The following is a 22,018-nucleotide window of genomic DNA, read 5'->3' as shown; positions in this document are numbered from 1 at the left end:
TTTCACTATGTGTAGAGAGATTAAGGAATGCATTAATTATTTTCTGTTTGTACTATATCTCTCAAACCAGACACCTATCATAATTAAAGAGGGTCTGTAAATCATTAGTGTTAATAAATATCAAGCCTATGCATTATAGACTTGCTATTTTTCTCCTTATATAGTAACCTGAATATTTTGTCTTTAGCTCTTATAAATACACACCCACACATACACACACACACGTCTATACACCAAGGCTTAATGCATAGTATATTTGGAGGACACTGATCTGGATCCTTAAGAATAAGAAAGATTTCAAATAGGCTGAGAAGAGGATGATTGCGGCACAATTTTACCTCTCTCGCGTGTTTAATCACTTACTTCCCACTAAACCCCCCTCTATTTTCTGCTGTGCCTTCACCCACCTCTTCAAGCATTTGTCGCTATCTTGAAAATGCCCTCTCTTTGAACCTGCTACTTTTTAAATCACCACATATTTCTCTCTTGCTTTTGTTTCAAGGCCAAAGCCCTTATACAGGTTACACACACTCTTTTTATTTCTATTCCACTGACCCTTTTAATAACCTCTCCAAAATCAAAGTTTTTTTGAGTTTGGAGGGGCAGATAAAATGTCTTTCTTCTTTAAATAATGATTTTAAGGGACCATAAATATTGTAATAATAACTAGAACTATCTGAAAAGAACATTCTCTTCAGGCAAATGTTATTAAGAAATCTGCCTCAAATTGCTGCAGACATATTTTTGAATGGCTTATCTAGAATATACGCCTCATAAGCCAACAGTGCACAGTGTGGGGCTGGGAAACGGAGAAATGATTTCTGTTTATCCTCAGTCCAGTGCTCCGTCACATTAACAGCTTTACCTCTAAATATGCATGACATTTCCTTTAAAAAGTCTTCTGTTTAACGTTTCAAATGCACAGAACAGTCCTGACCCAGCGAATAAATTTCCTAATGTTGAATCATTCTGGCCAAACGTGAGTCAGAGTAATAAAGTTCCTCAGGACACTCAGCCATTAGAACATCAGGCACATATGTGAACCTGTGAACAATTTCAGTCTCAAGGGAGGCAGAGTGTTTAGCTTTTATGAATGGCCAGGGTAAGAGAGAAATCACAATAAATTTGTTTCATGTCCTTTTTAAAAACTGAAGTATAGTTGATGTATATATTATATATGTTACAGGTGTACAATAAAGTGATTCACAATTTTTTCAGGTCCTATCTTTTCTGAATTTCAACATCAGAGGAACCTCAATTTGCTTTTTTAATTTATGTAGGTACAATGATCATGTGTACATTTAAATACAAACTTTGCAGACGCTATATTTCACTTTCTATTCATTTAGTTTGATTCTTTCAGACCATTTGGCAACTCTAATTAACATAGGGTTAACTCACCAGAAGATTGTATATGGTTGCAGAGTAGCAAATGGTATTTGGTTTCTGAAAATGGAGTCCAAATATAAAGCCAAAAGGCATGGTTTAAAGTTAGAATATTCCCCACCTTGAATTCTGATTAATTCTTATTTTGGTTAATGTTACTATGATGTCCCAGTCCCCTGAACAGAACTTTTCTGAAAATCCTCTAGTTTCAAGCTATGTTCATTCAGGTACTAAGTCATGTCCATTCTATCAATAACTGTCTCTTAAATTTTTGTCTTCTTTCCCTTTCTTAATATTATGACTTTTCAATTTCGCATTTCTCATCTGAACAGCTGATTCCCCTGCTACAGAATTAGGGAAATAATTATGAGGCAGTTGCCTTAGATCAGGCATTTTATAGAACATACAAAGGAGAACAAATTTTCAGTGTTAGTTCCCAAAAACTGTTCTGCAATGAGCTTACCTACAAACTAGTTATGTTTTATAACTTTTATTTTATATTGGAGTACAGCCAATGAACAATGTTGTGATAGTTTCAGACACACAGCCCTGACTCAGCCATACATATGCGTGTATCCAATTTCCTTCAAACTCCACCCCATCCAGGTTGCCACTGCAGCAACATGGATGAACCCAGACATTACCACACTGAGCAGAAGTGAATCAGCAAAGAGAAACATCATATGATACCCCTTACTTGAAGAATCTAAAAAGAAATGATACAACCTAGGTATTGAATGGGGTTACCTGGTGGCTCAGCTGGTCAAGAATCCCCCTGCAATGCGGGAGACCTGGGTTCGATCCCTGGGTGGGGAAGATCTCCTGGAGAGGGGACCCACTACCTACTCCAGCACTGGCCTGGAGAATTCCAGGGGGTCGCAAAGAGTTATTGAGTAATATTTCCCTTCTACTCTTTTCTCTGTACTGGGATACTGAAATGGTATTTGATGACAGGAGAAAAACTTGAAAGTCCTAACGCATGAAAAGGCTTCTCTGCTATTTTGACACTGTTGTTTCATCATTATTTTCTACATTGCCTCCATGTCTCCTCCTTTGGATGTCAGTCTTTCATGCCCTCTCCACTGCAGTATTACAATGAAAAGTGAAAATGTCAGTTGCTCAGTTGTATCTGACTGTTTGTGATCCCATGGACTGTACCTCGCCAGGCTCCTCTGTCCATGGGATTCTCCAGGCAAGAATGCTGGAGTGGGTTGCCATGCCCTCCTCCAGGGGATCTTCCCAACCCAGGGAGAGAACCTAGGTCTCCTGCATTGCAGGCATATTTTTTTTTTACCAGCTGAGCCACCAGGGAAGTATTACAATACCTCAAGATTATTAACTGCTTCATCTTTAAAAGCATTAAAATGACATCATTATTTGTAAGAGAAAAAAAGCCCCACTGTAATCAAAGCACTTTTTGAAGAAAAAAAATGTGTTTAAGACATTTAAAAAATGTGTTTAAGAGACTGGTGACTCTGTTGCTGCTGCTGTGTCATTATTTTTACATTTTATACACCAATGCCTGTATCCTATATTCATGAGAGAATGACTGTATTACTGAAAAGGTACTATTTGTAGAACTCAGTCAGTAATTCATCTTCCTTGACATGTTGGAAAATTACTCCCAGAGTAGATTAAATAGGTCTGAGTATCTCAAACAATGGCCCAGGAGCCCTGGAAACTGAACAGAGGGGCTCTGAGCCTGCATTAGAAGGAAGGGGTTGAGGCCGGGAACTCCCTCCAGCAGTCCTGCTTTCGTCTGTTTTGTATATGGGGCTATTCCATCAAAGAATTCACTTGAATAAAAAGTTCCACGGTTAAAAAAAAAAAAAGTCTGTAAATTACAGAACAAGTCTTAAGTCCAACAAGGAAATAAACCAATTTACGTATGGCAGACAAACATGCATGAACTGGCCAGCTCCTTGAGGTCAAAAGTAAGTAATGGAGAAAGAGACAGCAGTGCAATTCCTGTGCAGACAGGCTGGGATGTGTGCTCAGACCCCGCTTCTGAGACCAGGAGAAGGCCTCCAGCACTTGGGAAGTGGAATAACACTTACGTGACAGGACAATGTGGCTTGGCTACAGTTTCACACAAAGATTTAAAATTAAGAGACTTAGAGGAGGGACTGGAAAGATTCTTTCTATTCAGCATTCTTTAAGAAATAAATCATTGAAAATTTTCTTTCCCATCAGTAGGAGATTTTTTTGCAGTGCTTGTCCTTAAAATCCAAGAAAGGGACACATCCTCTGGTATAACCTTTTGATCTCAGTTGTAGCGGGTTAACTAAGGCGAATGCATGGCAACAAACATTCCTCTCAGCATAGCTTTTCTCAGTGTCTGCACAGCTACTGACTGACTCTTTGGTCCAGAAAAACAACAGCAGAAGTCAGCAGTAATACAACTTACTGAGGTGGTTTATAAGCTATTCAGGAAGTGTTTTACTACCGTGAAGAGCAAAAAGAAGAGATCATTAAAGTGGAAAGTTTTCCTAAATGACTATTTTTCTAAAAATAAAAGCAGGTATTCTACTATTAGCCATTTTAAACTGAGACCCAAAATGGATATAAATGAAAAACACTGTATCACAAGGAGCAAAGCCTTAACATCATAACTCTAACATTACAGGTGCAGAGCTAAGCACAAAGCATTGTCCAGACTCTATGGTCTTGACAGTAATCCCGGAGAAAGGGAGAAACGTGTGACTGTGTGTATGCTTGTTTGCATACACTTGACACCTAGTCTGAAGTAGCCACATTTTCAGCATGATAGAAATCGAGAGGAATGTTGAATTCATACACCAGGTTTCCTGTTGGTTCCTTTTTTTTTTTTTTAATCAACCATTTAAGACACTCTAGATGTGCAGGGTTTGTGTGGTTAAGTGACAGGAATGATGAATTCACCCAGTCAATACCATCCTGGGACAGCCTTGGGGCTGGACAGCCATCCTTGCTCTAAAAAGCCCCCTCTTCCACATTTACCTATGCTGTTTTTAAAGGTCTTTCATTTGAAGTATTAGGAAGTGGCTAAACTAGAACTCAAATGCAGATCTTCTGACCACTCTTCTCTTCAATTAACCATAAAATGAAATATATATATATATATATACACATGTATATAATGAAAATATACATATTACTACAATCCTTCAAACATCAAGGAGTCAGCAAAGGAAGGAGAATGGAGAAACAGAGGCTATTTTTCATCAGTGGGCTTTGAAATGTACAAGGCAATTGTCAAAGAGGTTTCTCTAAATCATGACTTAATCTGCCTGAGTGAGTCCTTCTTTGTTTCTGTCTTTGTGTTTTTGCTAACAGCAGGATGAATGACCTTAAAGTTGTACTTAATTCATTTTTCTTTCCAATCATACAACCCACTTGTAGTTTACCCCAAAATTCTGTCTGCTCTGCCTGTGAAATGTACTCAGAGTTAACCTTCTCTGTCCCCCCTCTCCACAGCCCATCATCTCTCAAACAGGTTAGTGCTTTGGTCTCTTTACTAGGTCTCCAGGTCTTCCTGCTGTAAAGCTTATCTCTAGGATCTACCCTCAACACATCTGCCGAAGCAATTCTGTTAACACCCAAGTTGGGTCGTGCCACCCCTCTGCTCTTCACTTAGAGTGGAAGTCAGAGTCCCTGGCTTGGTCAGCAATGCACTACAGGACCTGGGTCCCTTGACCACCTTGACCTCCCCTCCCCTTACTCTCCCCTGCCCCTGTCTGACCCAGTCAAGCTGGACTGGCCTCTGGACAGTAAGTGAGCAGACCAGGAGTGCTCCTGGCATGGGGCCAGTGCAGTTACTCTTCAGTCTGCCTGGAGCAGTGATGTAGGAGGCTCCCTCCTTCACCTCCTTCTTAGTGAAGCATTCCCTGACCTCTATGATTTTGCCCTCTTCACCCTTAACCCTTAATCTCTTAATTTCTGCCCTGTTTCCTGGTATGTTTTCCTTCACAGGGCATACTGCCTCCTGTGCGTCCTATGTCGTGCGCACGTTTGAGTCGTGTCCCACTCTGCGACCCCATGGACTGTAGCCTGCCAGGCTCCTCTGTCCATGGGATTCTCCAGGCATGAATGTTGGAGTGGGTTGTCATGCCCTCCTCCAGGGGATCTTCCCGACCCAGGCATCAAACCCACATCTCTTAAGTCTCCTGCACTGGTAGGTGGGTTCTTTACCGCTGCACTACCTGGGAAGCCCATTCTGCCCCAGCACACTATATATCTGATCTAGAAGTGTCTCCTAGGAACAGAATAGGAACACCACGAGAAAAGAGAGTTTCGGAGGTTGTGTTGACTGAAATGTTTCCCAGTGCCTAGAACAGTATCTAGCAAAAAGTAGGTGCTTAGTATTGAATGAATGAATAAATGAATTTCAAGGAAATAAAAACAAGAAGCCCAACCACATCAAGGATCGTTACCTCCTGAACTATTAACTGGTAATGGGAAGTTTTAGGAAGACTTACACCAAGTTTGACAAATTAGTCAATGCATAGTTTCTCCCCTAAAGAATGTCTAAGGATTTGCGTTTAACTTTGGGGATTTCCTTTACAAGACTGAGAAATATTTTTAACATTAACCTCAATGTTAAACATTAATGTTGAGGTTAATGTTCAATATTTAACATTAACATTCACCTACCTCACACATTTGTGATGTAGATTGAGTGGCAGTATAAACACTTCCTTCAAAAACTATAAATTACCTATTTTTGTTTTTGTTGTTATTTTGAAATCTGAGATCATTCAGAGCCACACCAGAAAGGAGGTCTGCGGAACTTCCTTGGTGGTCCAGGGGTTAAGAATCCGCCTTCCAATGTGCTTTAGAGCCTCCATGCCACAACCAGAGAGAAGCCAGAGGCTAGAGAGGCTACAGAAACCTGTGTGCCACAACTAAGCCCCTACAAAGCCAAAGAAGGAAAGAAAGAAAAGCGATCGGAAAAATGTTGATGTTAGAACCAAGTCATTAAATTAGTTTAGCAAATCTCAGACTCCTAATCCCAATGCCTCAGTTTTCTTTTGAAGGTAAGTGATGACAATGAATTCCTCAGCTATGCTAGGCTATGTACACCCCTGTAGAAAATTAGGATATACATGTATATGGAACTGATGCCAACTTGATCAAATTCATAGTTTGAGTTAAACAAGACCCCAAAATAAATGTCCACTTTCTTTAGGTTGGCCTTGTAGTAGAATGGTTCTAAAAGAAAAAAGCAACGTGTCAAATGCCTACATTTCCTAGCACCTTTAATTTCAGGATGCATAGAGTGAGTGCTACATAAATGGTTAAAAAAGTAAAGAGAGATAAAGATGGTAATAAACAGTCATGGAACATTAAATGCCCAAACTGCACTGTTATCAATCAATGTATTATCAATGTTATCAATGTAGTTCGCAGATGCACAACTTCAGCATTACCAGACAGAGTGACAGAGATATGGCATCTCAGGCCCCATTCTAGACCTTATGAAAAAAACTTCTGAGGAAGAGCCCAGAGGAACGAAAGGAATGAAGGCTTTAGCAAATTCTCCAGTGGTTAATATTTTGATTAATAATTTACGTATTAAAAATTCTGAAAAGTAAACTTATAACACTATCCTTAATTTATATATAAAACAAATGAAAACCAAGAATGCACCCCAGTGTTCTCAGACTGAATGGGGAAGCCACTTTGAAATGAGTTCTGGTTCTTAGAACAACTATATTTAACTCTTTGTTGTTGAACAGGATATTCATTTATTTCTACTCTAAAGATAAGCTGTACAGCTAGCTATACCAAATCCATCCTGTCAACCATCTGTGTAATGTAGTGGAAAATCATAGTTTTGGGGTTGGAATTCTAGTCTCATTACTTACCATAGGACTTTGGCAAAGGCATTTTACTTCTGAGAGCTTGATTTTCTTCTTATGTAAAATGTGGATATTAATATTTATACACAAATTATGAGGCTTAGAGAATATATAGTTTAGAAAATATGTATTATATATTACTACATGCATATAAAATATGTGCCAAATAATACTTAATACTTAAGTGCCAAATAAATGTTACATCTCTACTTCGAAGATTTTATCTTCAACTAAATCTTTTAGATAGAAAAATGTATAATTAAATTAATTTTATAGCATTACAAAGACATCCAAACAAGACTCAAAGTAAAAAACTGAGTTTAGGTATTTGAACTGATTTAAAGATTGTTCAAAAAATCTAAATTAAACTTTAATTGATGAATATGAATTACTCAGTTCACATAAACTTATTATGCATTTATTATGGCTTTATCTTCTGTAAGAACTTGATGTGTTCCAAAGATATAACTTGGTCTTTAACCTCATGATATTCAATCTCAAAGATAATCTTTAAGTCTAATAAAGCAATTAAAAACTTCTTGAGGTTTTCAGATCCAAGATTATGGCATAATCTTTCTGTAAATTTCTAATAAATTACAGATTTAGTGAAAATCTTAAAATTTTGATCATCTATAGTATACATTAATATTATAGTATACATTATTATGGCATACATGAATACAATTAATATAGTATTAGATTATATTATCAGAACTGTAATATACATTGATAATTATAATACTGCAATATATTGATAACTATAGTATAATATAGATAGATAATTATTGATAAATATAGATTGATAGATATAACTATAGATTAATGTAGTATAAATTAATAATTTAGAATGGAATTTCCAAGTATAGATAACTCATGAATTTTTGCTAGGTAGGAAAGCAGAGAAATTGGGTCAATTAACTTTTTTTCATGTTTTTGTTTGTAGATGCAAGGAACTAAAATTCATTCACATGCAGATGAAAATGATTTTGTAGAGATTTAAAAAATTAATAATAAATGAGAAAAAGGGTAAAATTTAAGAATCAAGCGTCTGAGGAGGGAAGGAGCTCTGGGAGGTGTGTGTCTGACAGACGCAAGTGCTTCAGTGCCTATTGGAGGAAGGAAAGCAGACAACGTGGCTACTGATGCCCCTGGGTTCGGAAATTTTGTATCGGTAAGAGAAAGCGATAATTCACTATTGCTTCTTTTCTCTCAATGGAATTTTGAAGTAAAGTAGTGAGCTGATGAGGGCATATTGGCAGCTTGAGATCAGAAATCTTGAAGTAGTAGTTTTGAAGAATTGGACACATCCTAGAGGACACAATTCTGAAGAACTGGACACACACTTGAAATCTTGAAATAGTAGTTCTGAAGAATTGGACACACTGAACACAAAAATGCCCAGTGATTAAAGGGTCACTGGGCATTCTTGTGTGCCTATTTTGGATCTGTGATCATGAATTTAATATAATCAAATCCTGGCTGTCACTCAGATGTCCGCCTACTCACTGGACCTTCTCAGACACTGAATGTTGCCAAATTATGCTTATCCAGTTTGTCTGGACACTGCATGGAACAATCCAGTACTCTCACAGGATCTTATCAGTTTCCCCAGCCTTTTTCTCATCCAGGGCTACTTCCTTACCTCCTCCAACAAGTCGAGAACAACCAAATATTGAGAAAGAAATCAATGTATCTCCTCAGCAAGAGGACAACGACTTAGTAATTATTTTCTGGCTTTTCTCTCCACCAAGCCCAGGTACTTGGTAGACTGATACTCACCATATGATAGAGATGTGATATTGATTCAGTCTGGTCAGTGGAGAGAAGAGTCCCACTCATTGCTTTAAAATGATCAACAATGTTCTTTGTTGGAAAAAGTTGTGTGCAACATGCCTTTGAATTCTAAGAATCCTATCATTTGTATACTGACCGCTGCCTCTTATATAGGTCAAAAAACGCGTACCTGTGTATAAAGGTGTAAACAAGTAGTAGTGGAGGGGAGCTGGGGGACGTAGACAGTCGGGAAGGATGCAATGGTATTTTTCCAGAAGACAAGGAAGAACATTCTAGAAAAGCGAATTCTGCTTAGAAGGGAACAGGGCTTTAAGGGGAATAGCCTTGGTATTCTGGCAGTGATAATGAAAAGAGGGAATAATGGGAAAGTGTTAGGAGACTGTACCAGAATCTTGTCAGAGGCCAGATTTTGAAGGTCCTTATATGAAATGGTTAGGAATTGGGCTTTAGTCTATAGGCAATGGCAGCTTCTAAAAGATTTTATGCAGCGAGTGGCATAATTTTGACTGTATGATTTCGAGAGAGATTTCACTCAGGTCTTGGTGTGCACTGTGGATTCAAATGCTGCAGGCAGTATAATCATTTAAGAGGTAATGAAATAGTGATCATAAAGCACACGAAATTCCAATCACCACGAAGCCTAGAACAAAATCTTAATTCAAAACTCTTTATTGCACACCTACTGAGTGGTCGTCCCTGGGTCAAGCTAAGCTAGCATGCAAACATAAATAAGTTACAGAAATTATATTCAGTAAAATGTTTTTTAATTACTGTTGATTGAAGGAATTTGAAGTAACTAATCACTGGCCTTTCCACTACCCAACTTTTAATTCTCATTTAGTGTGGTACTCTTAAGGTTACTGTTTAAACATACATCTGGCTTTTGCTTGTCACAGGCTTAGCAGGGTTCCAACAGATTCTGCCAAGCATGATGAGAGCAACACGCCAAGCGTGACAACCAACAGCAACACATACAACCTCCAAGTGCAGAAAATTAAAAGAAAAATAGAGCCCTAATCCCCTTCTTGGACATTTCAGAACTAAAAATATCATATGAAAAACCGTGATGGATAACATAGATTAAAGTTGAAATATAAGGGATTTACTTGTAAATTTTTGTACTTATAGATTGAAATTGGAAAAGAGATGTGAGTACACACACAGCTTTTAAAAGAACAAGTAGTTCTTTTAAAGTCAGTATGTGATTAAACATTAAGGAGATATAGTTCTAAATATAGAGGAATTTTTACTTAAAAATTATATAGTACCTGAAAGTTTTCCAATTATTTTCCTTATATGTTATCTCAGTTAAGTGCTACAACCTTTGAGACTGTCATTACTCCTATTCTGTAGATAAAATCATGGAGTCTCCAAAAGATTAAATTACTCATTCAAGGTCATAGTCTGGACTTTCCTAAATCAGAACTGTAATTCAGATTTCCTCACTATAGTCTGTTATTTCTGCTCTGTCACATGGTCTGCCGGAGGGAAATAAATACGTGTTTACTCATTTTTCATTCATTCATTCTTCATGCCTGTTAGTACAAAGCACTGGATTGGCTGCTGTGAAATTTACGGAGGTAATAAATCAGCCTTGCTACTCAGGGGACCAGCGTGTGAACGAGGTGGAAAATCATGCCTAATAAGACAGTAACAGAAAGAATTATGTAAGGTCATCACTGGAATAAATATTTCTGGCTAAGGAATCATGGAAACCTATATAGGAAAGGTGGCATTTTAGCTGAGTCTTAATGAGCGACTGGCATTAGGGCCAAGTGAGATAGGGTGTGAATTCCAAGGAGTGGAAACAGTCTGCGCAGAAGGAGGGAGAAAGTCAAGTATGAGACAGGCTCGAGAAACACTGAATCATTCTTTTCGCTGGAGTACAGAGTTTAAAGATAAAGAAAGATAAGGCTAAAATGGTTTTCGAAGACTAGACTAAGGTATTTACAAATTTCATGGCAGAAGGAATGGAGTCATGAAAACAGCCAGGATATTGTTGAAGCCACACGAGTTTAGATTCCAATACATGTTCTGCTGCTTAGAAGCTGAAACACCAAAAACTTACTTAATTTCTCTAAAACATTCATATACCTATGAAATGAGGATATACATATTTGATAAATATTTTTCAAAATTATAAAAATATTTTACCCTCAGGGTGATGTGAAGGTCAAATGACAGGATGTTTAAAAAGCAACTGGCACAAGGAAGCCCTCAGTAAAAATCACTTTCCTTCCCCATTCTGCGGTAGTCATTGGGAACCAGAGACTCCCTAGTTTGCTGAGGCTGATGATATAATGAGCCATGTCCAAGTAAAGTAAATGTGGTGGGTGAATTAGGGAGAGAGAGGAGGAAAAGCAGGAGGGACAAAAAGTCTTTTTTGCAATAACGCACACAGGGAAATGAATGTCTCAATGTAGTTACACTCTTTGGAATATTTAATATGTGGAATGAGAAAAGAACATTGCTACACACTCTAATTATATCAAAGTAAAATACAGAAAAAGACTACATAAAAATGAATTCCATAATATTGCTATAGTAAAAAGCCTAAACGAAACTAAACTTTGAAATAAAAAGTTTCCATGCTGAGCTCCTGTTAGAAGCAGGAGTTCCAAGCCTTTTTGGTTCCTCCCTTGTCTTTGATCTCTGGGAGAGGTCATAAGGATGAAACAAAATGATCTGAACTTCAGCACCTGGATAAATTTATACCTTACAGGACAGCTATTCAGGAAACTCATCAGATTTACCTGAAAAGGAATTAATTTCAAAGGGTGTCTTTTAAAAAGACTCAAGTAGGGTCTTTGATCATAAGGGTGCGCCGCGGATAGCTTACTTGACTCTGATTCTACTATCAGGAAAATCCATATGGTAAAACAAGAAGAGACAGCTATTTGTTGAAATGTGTCATCTATTGAGCCATTCTTTTTGAAATGGATATGTGAGGTTTTTAAAGCCGCCCTGTCCATTTGCTGTTACATTCATTTTCCAAAGCCAAAGTGTTTCTTCCAAACTTCTCCAACTACAAACATTTTTCTAAATGTTTATGTATTATTTAAATATTTATGAATGCAATAAGTGAACTCTTAGTAACTGGTATTTATTGTGTACTTTTAGGGTGTGTAACACTACTTAAAACTAGGTCTTGGATAAAAGAAATGGATGGAAGAAGCATGCATGATCCTTGATGTTTACAGTCTAAGTGTATGTGTGTGTGTGTGTGGGGGGGGTGGATGTTGTGTGTATGTATCACATGTCTGTGAAATGGAACAATCACGAAACCTCTGCTTTCTTGAATCTTTCTCCCAGGCAGGGTCCTTGGACTCTTTACTGCCCTGCTGCAATGTTTGTACCTGGACACAGCTCTCTTCAAGCTACAAAATACAAAGAAACAATATAGGACTAAAAATAACTGTGTGCCTGGGCACCTGGGGCAAATTCTGCACAAAAAGATACAAAAAGACAAAAAAATCCCCACCAAAACTGCCATTTCTGAAGATCCAGGAGCAAAAACAGGGTACTGCGCATGTGCCCTGCACTTGCAATACCACAAAGGGATGGGCAAACCACCTAAGCCACTCCTCCAGTCTGACCCCTGGACACACCCCTACCTTCAATCCATTTAAGGAATAAGCCTGTCCCTTCTCCTTGGGGGAGGAGCAATGAACTTGTTACTTATTTTGCTCCATCCTGCAGCCAGCACAGGAGCCCCAGTAAAGCCTTGCCTGAATTTCTTATCTGGCCTTTAGTCAATTTCTATTGACTGGAGAAGGCCAAGACTCTGGCTGATAACAAAAGAATTCAATTACTCTTTCAAGGTTTTCAATACTGAGGTAATTGTTAGCTGACAATTTCGTATCTGAAAATGATAGTTTCTAAACTACTGGAAGACACATTCCCTTGCTGCTACAGCCCACTGCAAAAAGCCAACACAGATCCTGTCTTCCTGGACAAAACCCCCAGATCTCCTGACTGTGTGCCTGACACTACAGTGTGGCTGCAGTAGTTGGCTACGGATAGGGAGGAGGCCCCACTCTGTCAATCTCTAGAAAGAAGCTGTAATTACAATTTGACACTTACATTTCCTAAGAGATCGTCTGGAAAAATTCCCACCATGCTTTTCAGCTTCTTTTATTTCAATCTTCACAAGAACTGCAGTCTTTCTCCAATCTTCCCAGTGTATCTTTCACTCAGAGTCTAATCTCTCTCTATGTATCACTGTATATTCTCTGGTCTGATTATATCCTTCTCCCCTCTTAACTCCTTCTTTCCAAAGAGCCTTCTGTTACTGAAAATCTGTCATTAGCAAAATCCTCTATGACCTCATCTGTTTCCTGGACATTCCTTCCATCTTTTTGCTCTGGCTGATTGCTGGTTATCCTCTCAACTTAGCACGGTTCTTCTACCCATAGGCCAATTATCAAGGATTCCAAAGCAGGGATTGGGTATCTTCCTAGTAGCACTTCTACATGGTTTGGCTCCTATTTCTTTTTAAAGGCTCAACTTTTTTGAAACGTCAGGCAACAGATCAGAGGCTCATCATCTTTCCTGCTATGGGCTTCCCCGATGGTTCAGTGGTAAAGAATCTGCCTGCCAATGCAGGAGATATGGGTTTGATCCCCCTGGAGAAGGAAACGGCGACCCACTATAGTATTCTTGCCTGGAGGATTCCATGGACAGAGGATTCTGAGGGGCTCCAGTTGATGGGGGTCACAAAGAGTCAGATACAGCTTAAGAGAACTAAACACCACCACCAATCTTTCCTGTTAGAGTCCTCCAAATCCAGGCCCTGCCCTCTCACTGCTGTGAGATTCCAGCAACTGGCTTACTGCACTCTTTAATACAATTTCGCCCATTGTCCTTAATGGTTCAAATATGCACCCAAGTGATCCATCAACTCCATGTCTGTCTCACACTGTGCCTTCATTTCTAAAGCTTTATCCTCCATCTCACAATTCTCCTATCATTTCTAAAAACTGCACTAATAAAATTTTGCTTCGGCATGCATTTCTTCAACTATCATTATCTACCTTTCCAGTTTTCCAAGTTGACTGCAGTATCCTCACTTCAACCCTAGACAGACAATCCATTGACCTGACACTTTTTTAGAGAATATAAACTGCTTATAGTCTTCCTCTTTCGCTTGCCAAGTTTAGAGTCTAAAGACCCACTCTGTTCACTTGGCAAAGCTCCAAATCTAGTGAACTCCACCTCTGCAACGGTGCTGCTGCACTCACACAACTGAACACGGTGCAAGAAAAACAAGCGAGGACTGGTCTCTGTTTAAATTTATGACCACAGATCTCAAATGGGTTCTCATCGCTGCCCAGTATTTTTACAGCACTCCTCTACTTAATTCACTTTCTCACTCTCCTGGAATATTTTCTATCTGTCTTTTTAAACCTTAAGATTTTTGTTCTCATCTAATGACCTCATTTACTATTTCACTTAGAAAGTAGAATAATCAGAAGAAAACTACCTCATATTCTCTAAAACCAAATCCTTCAACTCCTGTGAATCTGTACATCCATACCCTCCCTTCTTTCATATTAAAATGAATGAACTAGTAAAGAATAGCTTCAGCAATTTGGAAGAAGAACAAGTCAAAGGACTTACATTCCAAATATCAATATTTATTATAGAGCTACAATAGTTAAGGGAATGTAGGGTTGGCAGAAGAATGGACAGAGGTCAGTGGTGTTGAATAGAATCCAGAAACAAACCCAAACACATACCTTTTCTGGTTTATGAAAAAGATGACACTTTTTCAAAGTGGAGAAAGTATATTTTTTTAATAAATAGTGTAGATTAAGTGAGTTTACATATGGAAAACAGTTTGTTTGAATCCCGATTTATACCATATTAGAAATTAATTCCAGATGAATTACAGATGTAAACAAAAAGAAAACTATAAAAAATTTTTAAAAGACCATTGTAATGATCTTGATTTAGTCAAAGATATCTTAAATAGAACATCAAGAAAAAGATCATAAATAAGCCAACAATAAATTTAAAGCCCTCTGTTCATCAAAAAACATTAAGAAAATGAAAAAAACAAGTCACAGAATGGGAGAAGTCATTTGCAATTCAAATATCTGACAAAGGAATAGAATATAAAAATAACTACCACAAATCAATAAGGAAAAGCAATCACCTAATGAAAACTCAGGCAAAAATCAGATACAAGTAAATATCCAGTCCATAAAAATATGAAATATGCTCAATTTCTTCAGTCACGAGGGAGATACAAACCAAACCATAATGGTATACCAGTGCATAATAACCAAAATGACTAAAATGAAAGAGATACCCACCAATGTTAGCAATAACGTGAAGCAAACAAACTTTCCATCGCTAAGGAGAGTATATGATGGCTGAGCCACTTTGGGTAAGTGCTGGGAAGTACCTACAAAAACTGTATATATATATATTCCAATTACCCAGTAATCCTGCTTTTTATAGATACCCTAGACATATACAAATATATTCACCAAAAATATATGCAAGTATGTTTATGGCAGCACTATTAATAATGGCCCAACACCAAAACAACCCACATGTCATTCAACAGAATGGAAGAATAAATATAGTATATTCATACAAAAGAACACTATTCACTGATGAGAATAAGTGGATTATAATTCCAGCTAACAATATGGGTGAATTTTACAACAAAATGTTAAGAGAAAGAAGCCAGGCATGAAAAAATACCTTTTCTACAATTCTATTTATATGAAGTTCAAAAACAGGCAAAATAAAGTGTTAGAAGCTGGGTCGTGATTACCCTTGGCGAGTCGCAGGGGTTGTTTTTTTTTAAAAATTAATTTATCAAATCAAATATCCTATTACAAATACACATTATTTGGTTTATCTTTGCATTTGTTAAATGATCATCATGGTATTTCAAGTGGGAAAAAATGAATAACAAAATAGTCAGAACACAAAAGTATTGCCAAAGATATATGCTCAGCTCAGACTGCCAGTTTTTTCAGCTCTAAAGTCTGCATGAAACACATCTAAATTTTGCAAAATTTATAACTCTCTTCTGAGGCCTTCATTATATTCTCTTAAGAAGAAATGATGTCATTGCTATATGTCTTTATTTGGAAAACTATTTTTTTAAAAGGTGGGAAAATTACTTTGAAATAAATCAAATGTAGGCAGCTGCTTTCTCAATCAACCTTTCTATCTGTAGTCTAACTCTGAACACTTACAGTGTTGTTTCTCAAAGCCCAGTACACAGAATGTCTGCATTCCTCTCTCTCCTGGAATCGACTGCCACATCTACTCAAAGTGGGGATAACAATAATAATCACCTCATCGAACTGTTGTAAAGATTCAATGAGACAAAAATGCATTATCTCGGAACACAGTAACTGCTCAGTAGATGCTAGTGTTTAATATTAACACTCAGTTTATATAGTATCATTATTAGAATAACTGGATGGATATATTTGTTAAATTACTATTAATTTCTGGGCTCAACCCCAGACCACTGAAGCTGGAAGACTATACTTCAGCTACTAGCAGTTGGGCTGATTCTTTTGCACAAACTTGAGAGTCACTGTCCAGAGATTAGGGCTTACTTCTTTGCTCCTCACAGTTCCAATATAGGGATCTGTACACGGTGTGAATGCTTATTGACAGGCTGGCTTATGCTCAATATTGCCAAACTGATATGATGTAATTTGTTAAAGAAGTTGGAATTTATCATAGCTATGTGCAGTATAAGGGAATAACTTTTACATTTTGACTCGAGCAAAATATAAAGCAAGGATTGTTTTGTTAATAGTATCAAAAGTAGCTTCAGCTTTAATCACTTAAATTCTTCCTTCATAAATGTGACAGTTGTTGAATTCCATCATATTCCACATAACCTGTTCTTTCCCTTAATATAATTCATTAATTTAGGTTTTCTATTAACCTTAGAGGATCCAGAAATCGTAGAAAAGTACCCATGTAGAGAGAGGACAAATGACCATATTTTCTGGGCTTGCATTATGAATATTAGGCCCAGAACTAGGCTTCTATAACCACTTTCTTTCTTACATCTGTGTTCATTTAAGGAAGGTTCCAGCAATTTGTCTAAAAGGAGAACTGAAAGTGCAAAAGTCTTCAACTGTTTAATTCAAACAGAAATTTAAGTCAAATCACAATAGTTATTTGAACTTTCCTTTCTATAAAAGTTACACAACTTGTTACACTGAACAGAAAAATTTAATAAGGAGAATCAATCTTTTTCTGAGATGTTTGCATTGAAAAGACAGGAGAGTCAACCTTTGACAACAAAGAAAAATGAGAATTTATTTCCACCTTGACTTCTGCTTCATGTCATTAATTAAACATCAAGATTAAAAGATAAAAACCTGGATATTTTATCAGTGCAAGATAATGCTTAGGAACTATATGTTCTTTGGTGAAAAAAAAGTCTTAAATGCTCTATTGTGAAAGATAAATTAATACCATTTAGGTATATGTTTTTCAATTACTCTTGGCTATCTGAATAAGTCCAAATTCTATAAATTTAGCCGAAGAGTTTCAGGGAAGCATTTACGACAAATTTATTTCAAAAACCAAATATGAGGATGTTTGGATTAGATATAAAGAACTTGACCCCCAGGCCATCAGATGGACTTATTTTCTAGCCAACAGTCTGCTACTTTATAAATACCAAATGCCCCTGACTTTCTGATGCCACAGTTAACCTTTAGAATGACTCTGAAGTACAGTGAGTCTTCTTTACTCTCACAGGAAATGATTGGACTTTTTTTTTCTGGCAGTGATGCTAACTTCTGACAGTTTGCTAAGCAGTGGAAATCAGGTAGTAAGCAAAAGTCTCTGCAAGACAGAGATTCCTACAAAATAGTCTTTATTTTTCCAATGGATACTGGCTACTCTTCTAGGAACCAATTCCAAGAACAACTTCACTGAAGCAAGCCTCCCCTGAAACTGAAATCACAAGACTCATTCACTGAAACCTCTAAGGCTTTTCTTCTACCTCTGTCCAATGACTAAACCTCTGGGTCTCCTAGTTTATCTCCATTCCACAGGCTGAATTTGGACAAGCAAACTAGTTATAGTAACCTACATTCGGACAAGACAGAGTAAAAATATGAATATGAGTGAACGCCTTGAGTAAGAGATTCAGCTATTTAGCAAAGTAACAATAATATTAAAAATACTTTCTTAAGGATCCAAATAATCTGATTTTTCTTAGAGTTAATCAGAAAATCCCCAGACTTGTGAGGTACAGTGGAAAACTTTGGATGAATTTTAACTCATATTGAGCATTTACCACTGTATTTTCTCCCATTTTGAGAACTGCCTTGGTGATTACATATTGCCTTTCCTAACGATCTTGTAAGAGAAAATTACCTATCAAAGACCCAGACAGAGTCCCATGTACACTGGCCAGATTTTACACTGCCTTCCATGTTTCTTTGCCCTTCTCTCTGTGATTACCTGTGGCTTTGATTATTCAATTCTAGATTTACAAATAAACCAATAATCCAGAAAAATTTCGGTCTGTGTCTCTTATCAGTGATGGTGACTAGGAATTCTGACACCTGAAACAACATCTGAGCAAGCTCAAAAGCCAAAATCCATTTTGAAAAGAACACTTCTGGAGATCTCTGGTTGGTAGGTGGGAGTTTATAAGTTCTGATCTCATTTTAAAACTCTGAACACACGTCACAGCAGGCTCTGAGAGTAAGGAAAATGAGACTAATCTAGTGAGGAGACTTTCAAGATCGTCAACAGGACAACCATTTTAATACCCACCACAGCTAAATGCATTTTATCCATCCATTCATTCCCTCATTCATTCATTTAGTTTCCCATATTTACTGCAATTCCATTAAGTTAGGAGCTGCATCTCTAATTAAATGCTTAAGATATCTGCAAAGAATAAAGTAACACTTACTTTCCAGTAATAAACTGACTCCTGGACGGTGTGCAAATAGGCTGGACATAGTAGTTCTCCAGTTTAACTCCTTCGGCAGCAAGCTTGTCAAGAGTGGGAGTCTTTATCTCTGATCCGTGGTAACCCACATCTCTAAACCCCTGATCATCCGCTAGGATGAAAATGAGATGGGGCTGGGACACGGCAGTTACGCTGGGCTCCAGTCTCTCTCCAGTTTGAGCTCGCAAAGCCCCTTCTTCCTCCTCCTCCAAGCCCTGGCCCCAGGACAGGTAACCGTAAGTGAGGAGGCTGAGAACCCAGAAGCCTGCCAGCGCCCCCATGGCTAGCATCTTTCTGGGCCAGACCCAGGTCTGTGGAGAAGGTGGCGGAGGCAGAGGCCCCGCGCAGCCCCTGGGGGCCATTCGCTCTGGTCCCAGCTGAGACTCCAAAGCAGAGCAGCGCACCCCGCGCCGCCGCTGGCGCACGCATGCACGCGGGAGGGACAGACTCAACAGGCGGTGGAGGGGCTCCACCTGGAAAGAAGTCCTGTTCTCCTCTCAGCTGTCCCCACGTCCAACAACTTTATCTTCTAGAAGTGGTGGCTTAAGGGATGGGACGTGTGAGAAAACAAGGAGTCGCTTTTCTCCACCAAATTGCACTTTCCCCCCCTCCTCGCTCCCCAAAGTAGCTTCCACGCAAAAAGTCAAAGCCTCCACCCAAAAGTTCCCAAGAGGAAAACAAAAAAAATCAAGTAAGGAACTGAGAATCACCTTGGGCAGGAACTCCTCGTGGCCAGAGCTTTTCGCCCTCGAGGTTGAGGAGCTGAGGAGGGTCTTGAGGAGGAGTCGGGAGGCGCGCGCACTGAGGGATGTGGGATCGACCGTCCAGCAGTCCCCTCAGCTGGAAAGTACTGGGAAGCTGAGCCGCCGATAAAAAGCTCTAACCCAGGCAGATAAAGAGCTGCAGGCAGTGAACCGGCTTCCGGGTCACTTTCTCCACTCTTTCAGGGCTCTCTGTTTCTCTTTCCTCTCCCAGGCGTTTGCCAATCTCCCCGACACTCACCAGGCGGCCAAATGAGTAAAAAGCACCCCGCTTAACCGATCTCCCTCCACCGTTGACCACCCCTTCTTTGTAGGAACTTCTCCTCGTCCCTGGAGCGCACGGGGACGCAAATCGGTCCCTGACCCCGTGCCTACTCCGCGCCAAGCCCACTTGGTCTTCGCGGGGTTGGAGCGCTGCAAGCTGCGTGCGTTTTGTCAGCTAACCAACTTAGTTTTGGCACTCGGAGTTCTTCGCTGCCTCCACCCTCTTTTCTCTCCAGTGAATCACAGAACCGTACTTTCTGCTTCAGCTCCCCCAGGAAGAGTGGGAGGGGTAAAGTCGGTTTAGAGGTTCGATCGTGCCTTTTTCCCTTCCGGGAGGAGGATGGAAGAGGTAAGAGAGGCTTTGCAGAGGCAGTGCTGCTCGCTGTTTGAGCCCTGCGGGATCGTGGGCTACAGCTTCCCTGGGTCTCCAGGAGGACTGCCTTCCGTCCTTCCGAGATGGGAAGACGGCTGCGGGAGTGGGGAAGAGGGAAGCGGGCGCTTTACCTCCAGGGTCTGCAAATCAACATCCCGCTCACCCATCCCGAGAGCTGCGCCTGCAAACTTTTTCTAGCTTCTGGAGGGAGTGAGAAAGGAAGCGCAGGAGAAACAACAGAGTACGCAGACACACTCTCTTTTCTGGTTTTCTTTTACTAGCCTCCCCCTCCCCCAATTTTTCCTACTTCTTTTATCCCCGCCTCTTTACCCCCCCCCCCCCCCCACCCCGCCCCAAACAGTCGCGACTACAAGTTGAATTTCCTTTGGCTATTGCTGGCCTTTACAGTCTGACTTCCTGATTAGCGTCTCTCTACGTGAAGATACTGAAATCGCCTTTTCTTTCCATCTCCCCACACTTACCCACAGCTGTCTCCAGCCAAGAACATGGAGAGGAAGGAGAGCTGCACGTTCCACCCCCAGGAACCACGAGGCCGGTCTACACTCCCGCAGAAAAGAAACCTCCATTTCCCATCTAGAAATTCGGGGAACTCTGTCCGCCCCCCCTCCCCTTTTTTAGAACTGTGGAGTAAAACAAAAGCTTGTCTTGATTGTGAAGATACGCCTGCTTTTACTAGAGTCGTGTTTTTAAAGCCCTGCTCCAAGACAGGAAGGGGGTTTAAAGTATCTGATGGGGAGGCAATCAACGCCAGGAACCACTGAGACATACTTTCCCCCTCCACAAAGTTATTCAGCAGTTATTTATTGGGCACTACTATGTGCTGGCACATAAAATGACAGATTCTGTTTGTTGCCTAGATATAAATCTTAAGTTTTACTTAGCTATTTATCTTTATGTATTTATTTACTTATTTATTTTATTGAAGTATACTTGGTTTACAGTGTCATATTCCATCATGTTGCTAACGTTCCTAGGCAAAATATGTAAAATGGAAACTTAACACCTTTGAAACTTTCTATGCGCTCCATGCAGTTAATTTTGCTAACATGTGTAGTCTTCCATTAGGCTGTTTTCTTCTCTGAGGCCATTCTGGTTAGTCTGTGGAGAGATGGGCAGTTTTAGAAGGCTGCTTGGGAATGTGATCTTAGTAAGTCTGTGAGTTAAATCACCCAAATATGTAATGAGAGAACTGAGTATTGGGAGACTGAAAGCACTGTGAGGTAATGCTCCCAGCTCTGGGCCTGATCAGGTGCTTCCATAGAAAAGAGGCAAATGAACATTCAGATCAATCCACTACTTTTAGTTGGGGAGAGTAGAAGGCAATGGCAGCCCACTCCAGTACTCTTGCCTGGAAAATCCCAGGGACGGAGGAGTCTGGTAGGCTGCAGTCCATGGGGTCACTAGGAGTGGGACACGACTGAATGACTCCACTTTCACTTTTTACTTTCATGCATTGGAGAAGGAAATGGCAACCCACTCCAGTGTTCTTGCCTGGAGAATCCCAGGGACAAGGGAGCCTGGTGGGCTGCCATCTATGGGGTCGCACAGAGTCGGACACGATTGCAGCGACTTAGCAGCTGCAGCAGTGATATAACACAAGAAGTGTCTCTGTTGC

The 22,018-nt window shown here is 39.4% G+C and overlaps 1 protein-coding gene and 1 long non-coding RNA gene across 2 annotated transcripts in view; one reads left to right on the top strand and one right to left on the bottom strand.

Annotated features, from left to right (window-relative positions):
- ARSJ (arylsulfatase family member J) overlaps window positions 1-19,481 on the bottom strand; it is a 76,191-nt gene extending 56,710 nt beyond the window's left edge. The window contains exon 1 of the mRNA XM_069593409.1: window positions 18,946-19,481. Within this exon, the coding sequence (XP_069449510.1) occupies window positions 18,946-19,346 (401 nt within the window). The 5' untranslated portion in view covers window positions 19,347-19,481. The remainder of the gene's footprint in view (window positions 1-18,945) is intronic.
- Window positions 19,482-19,980: 499 nt separating this feature from the next.
- LOC138442296 (uncharacterized) lies at window positions 19,981-21,059 on the top strand. Its single transcript, XR_011257625.1, has 2 exons — window positions 19,981-20,358; window positions 20,871-21,059. It is a non-coding gene; the product is annotated as an uncharacterized lncRNA (long non-coding RNA).
- Window positions 21,060-22,018: the final 959 nt, after the last annotated feature.

Source organism: Ovis canadensis, chromosome 6, assembly GCF_042477335.2.
Source record: "Ovis canadensis isolate MfBH-ARS-UI-01 breed Bighorn chromosome 6, ARS-UI_OviCan_v2, whole genome shotgun sequence".
Classification (NCBI taxonomy): Eukaryota; Metazoa; Chordata; class Mammalia; order Artiodactyla; family Bovidae; genus Ovis; species Ovis canadensis.
Note: the sequence above shows the minus strand (reverse complement) of the source record. Positions and strands in the feature narration are given on the sequence as shown.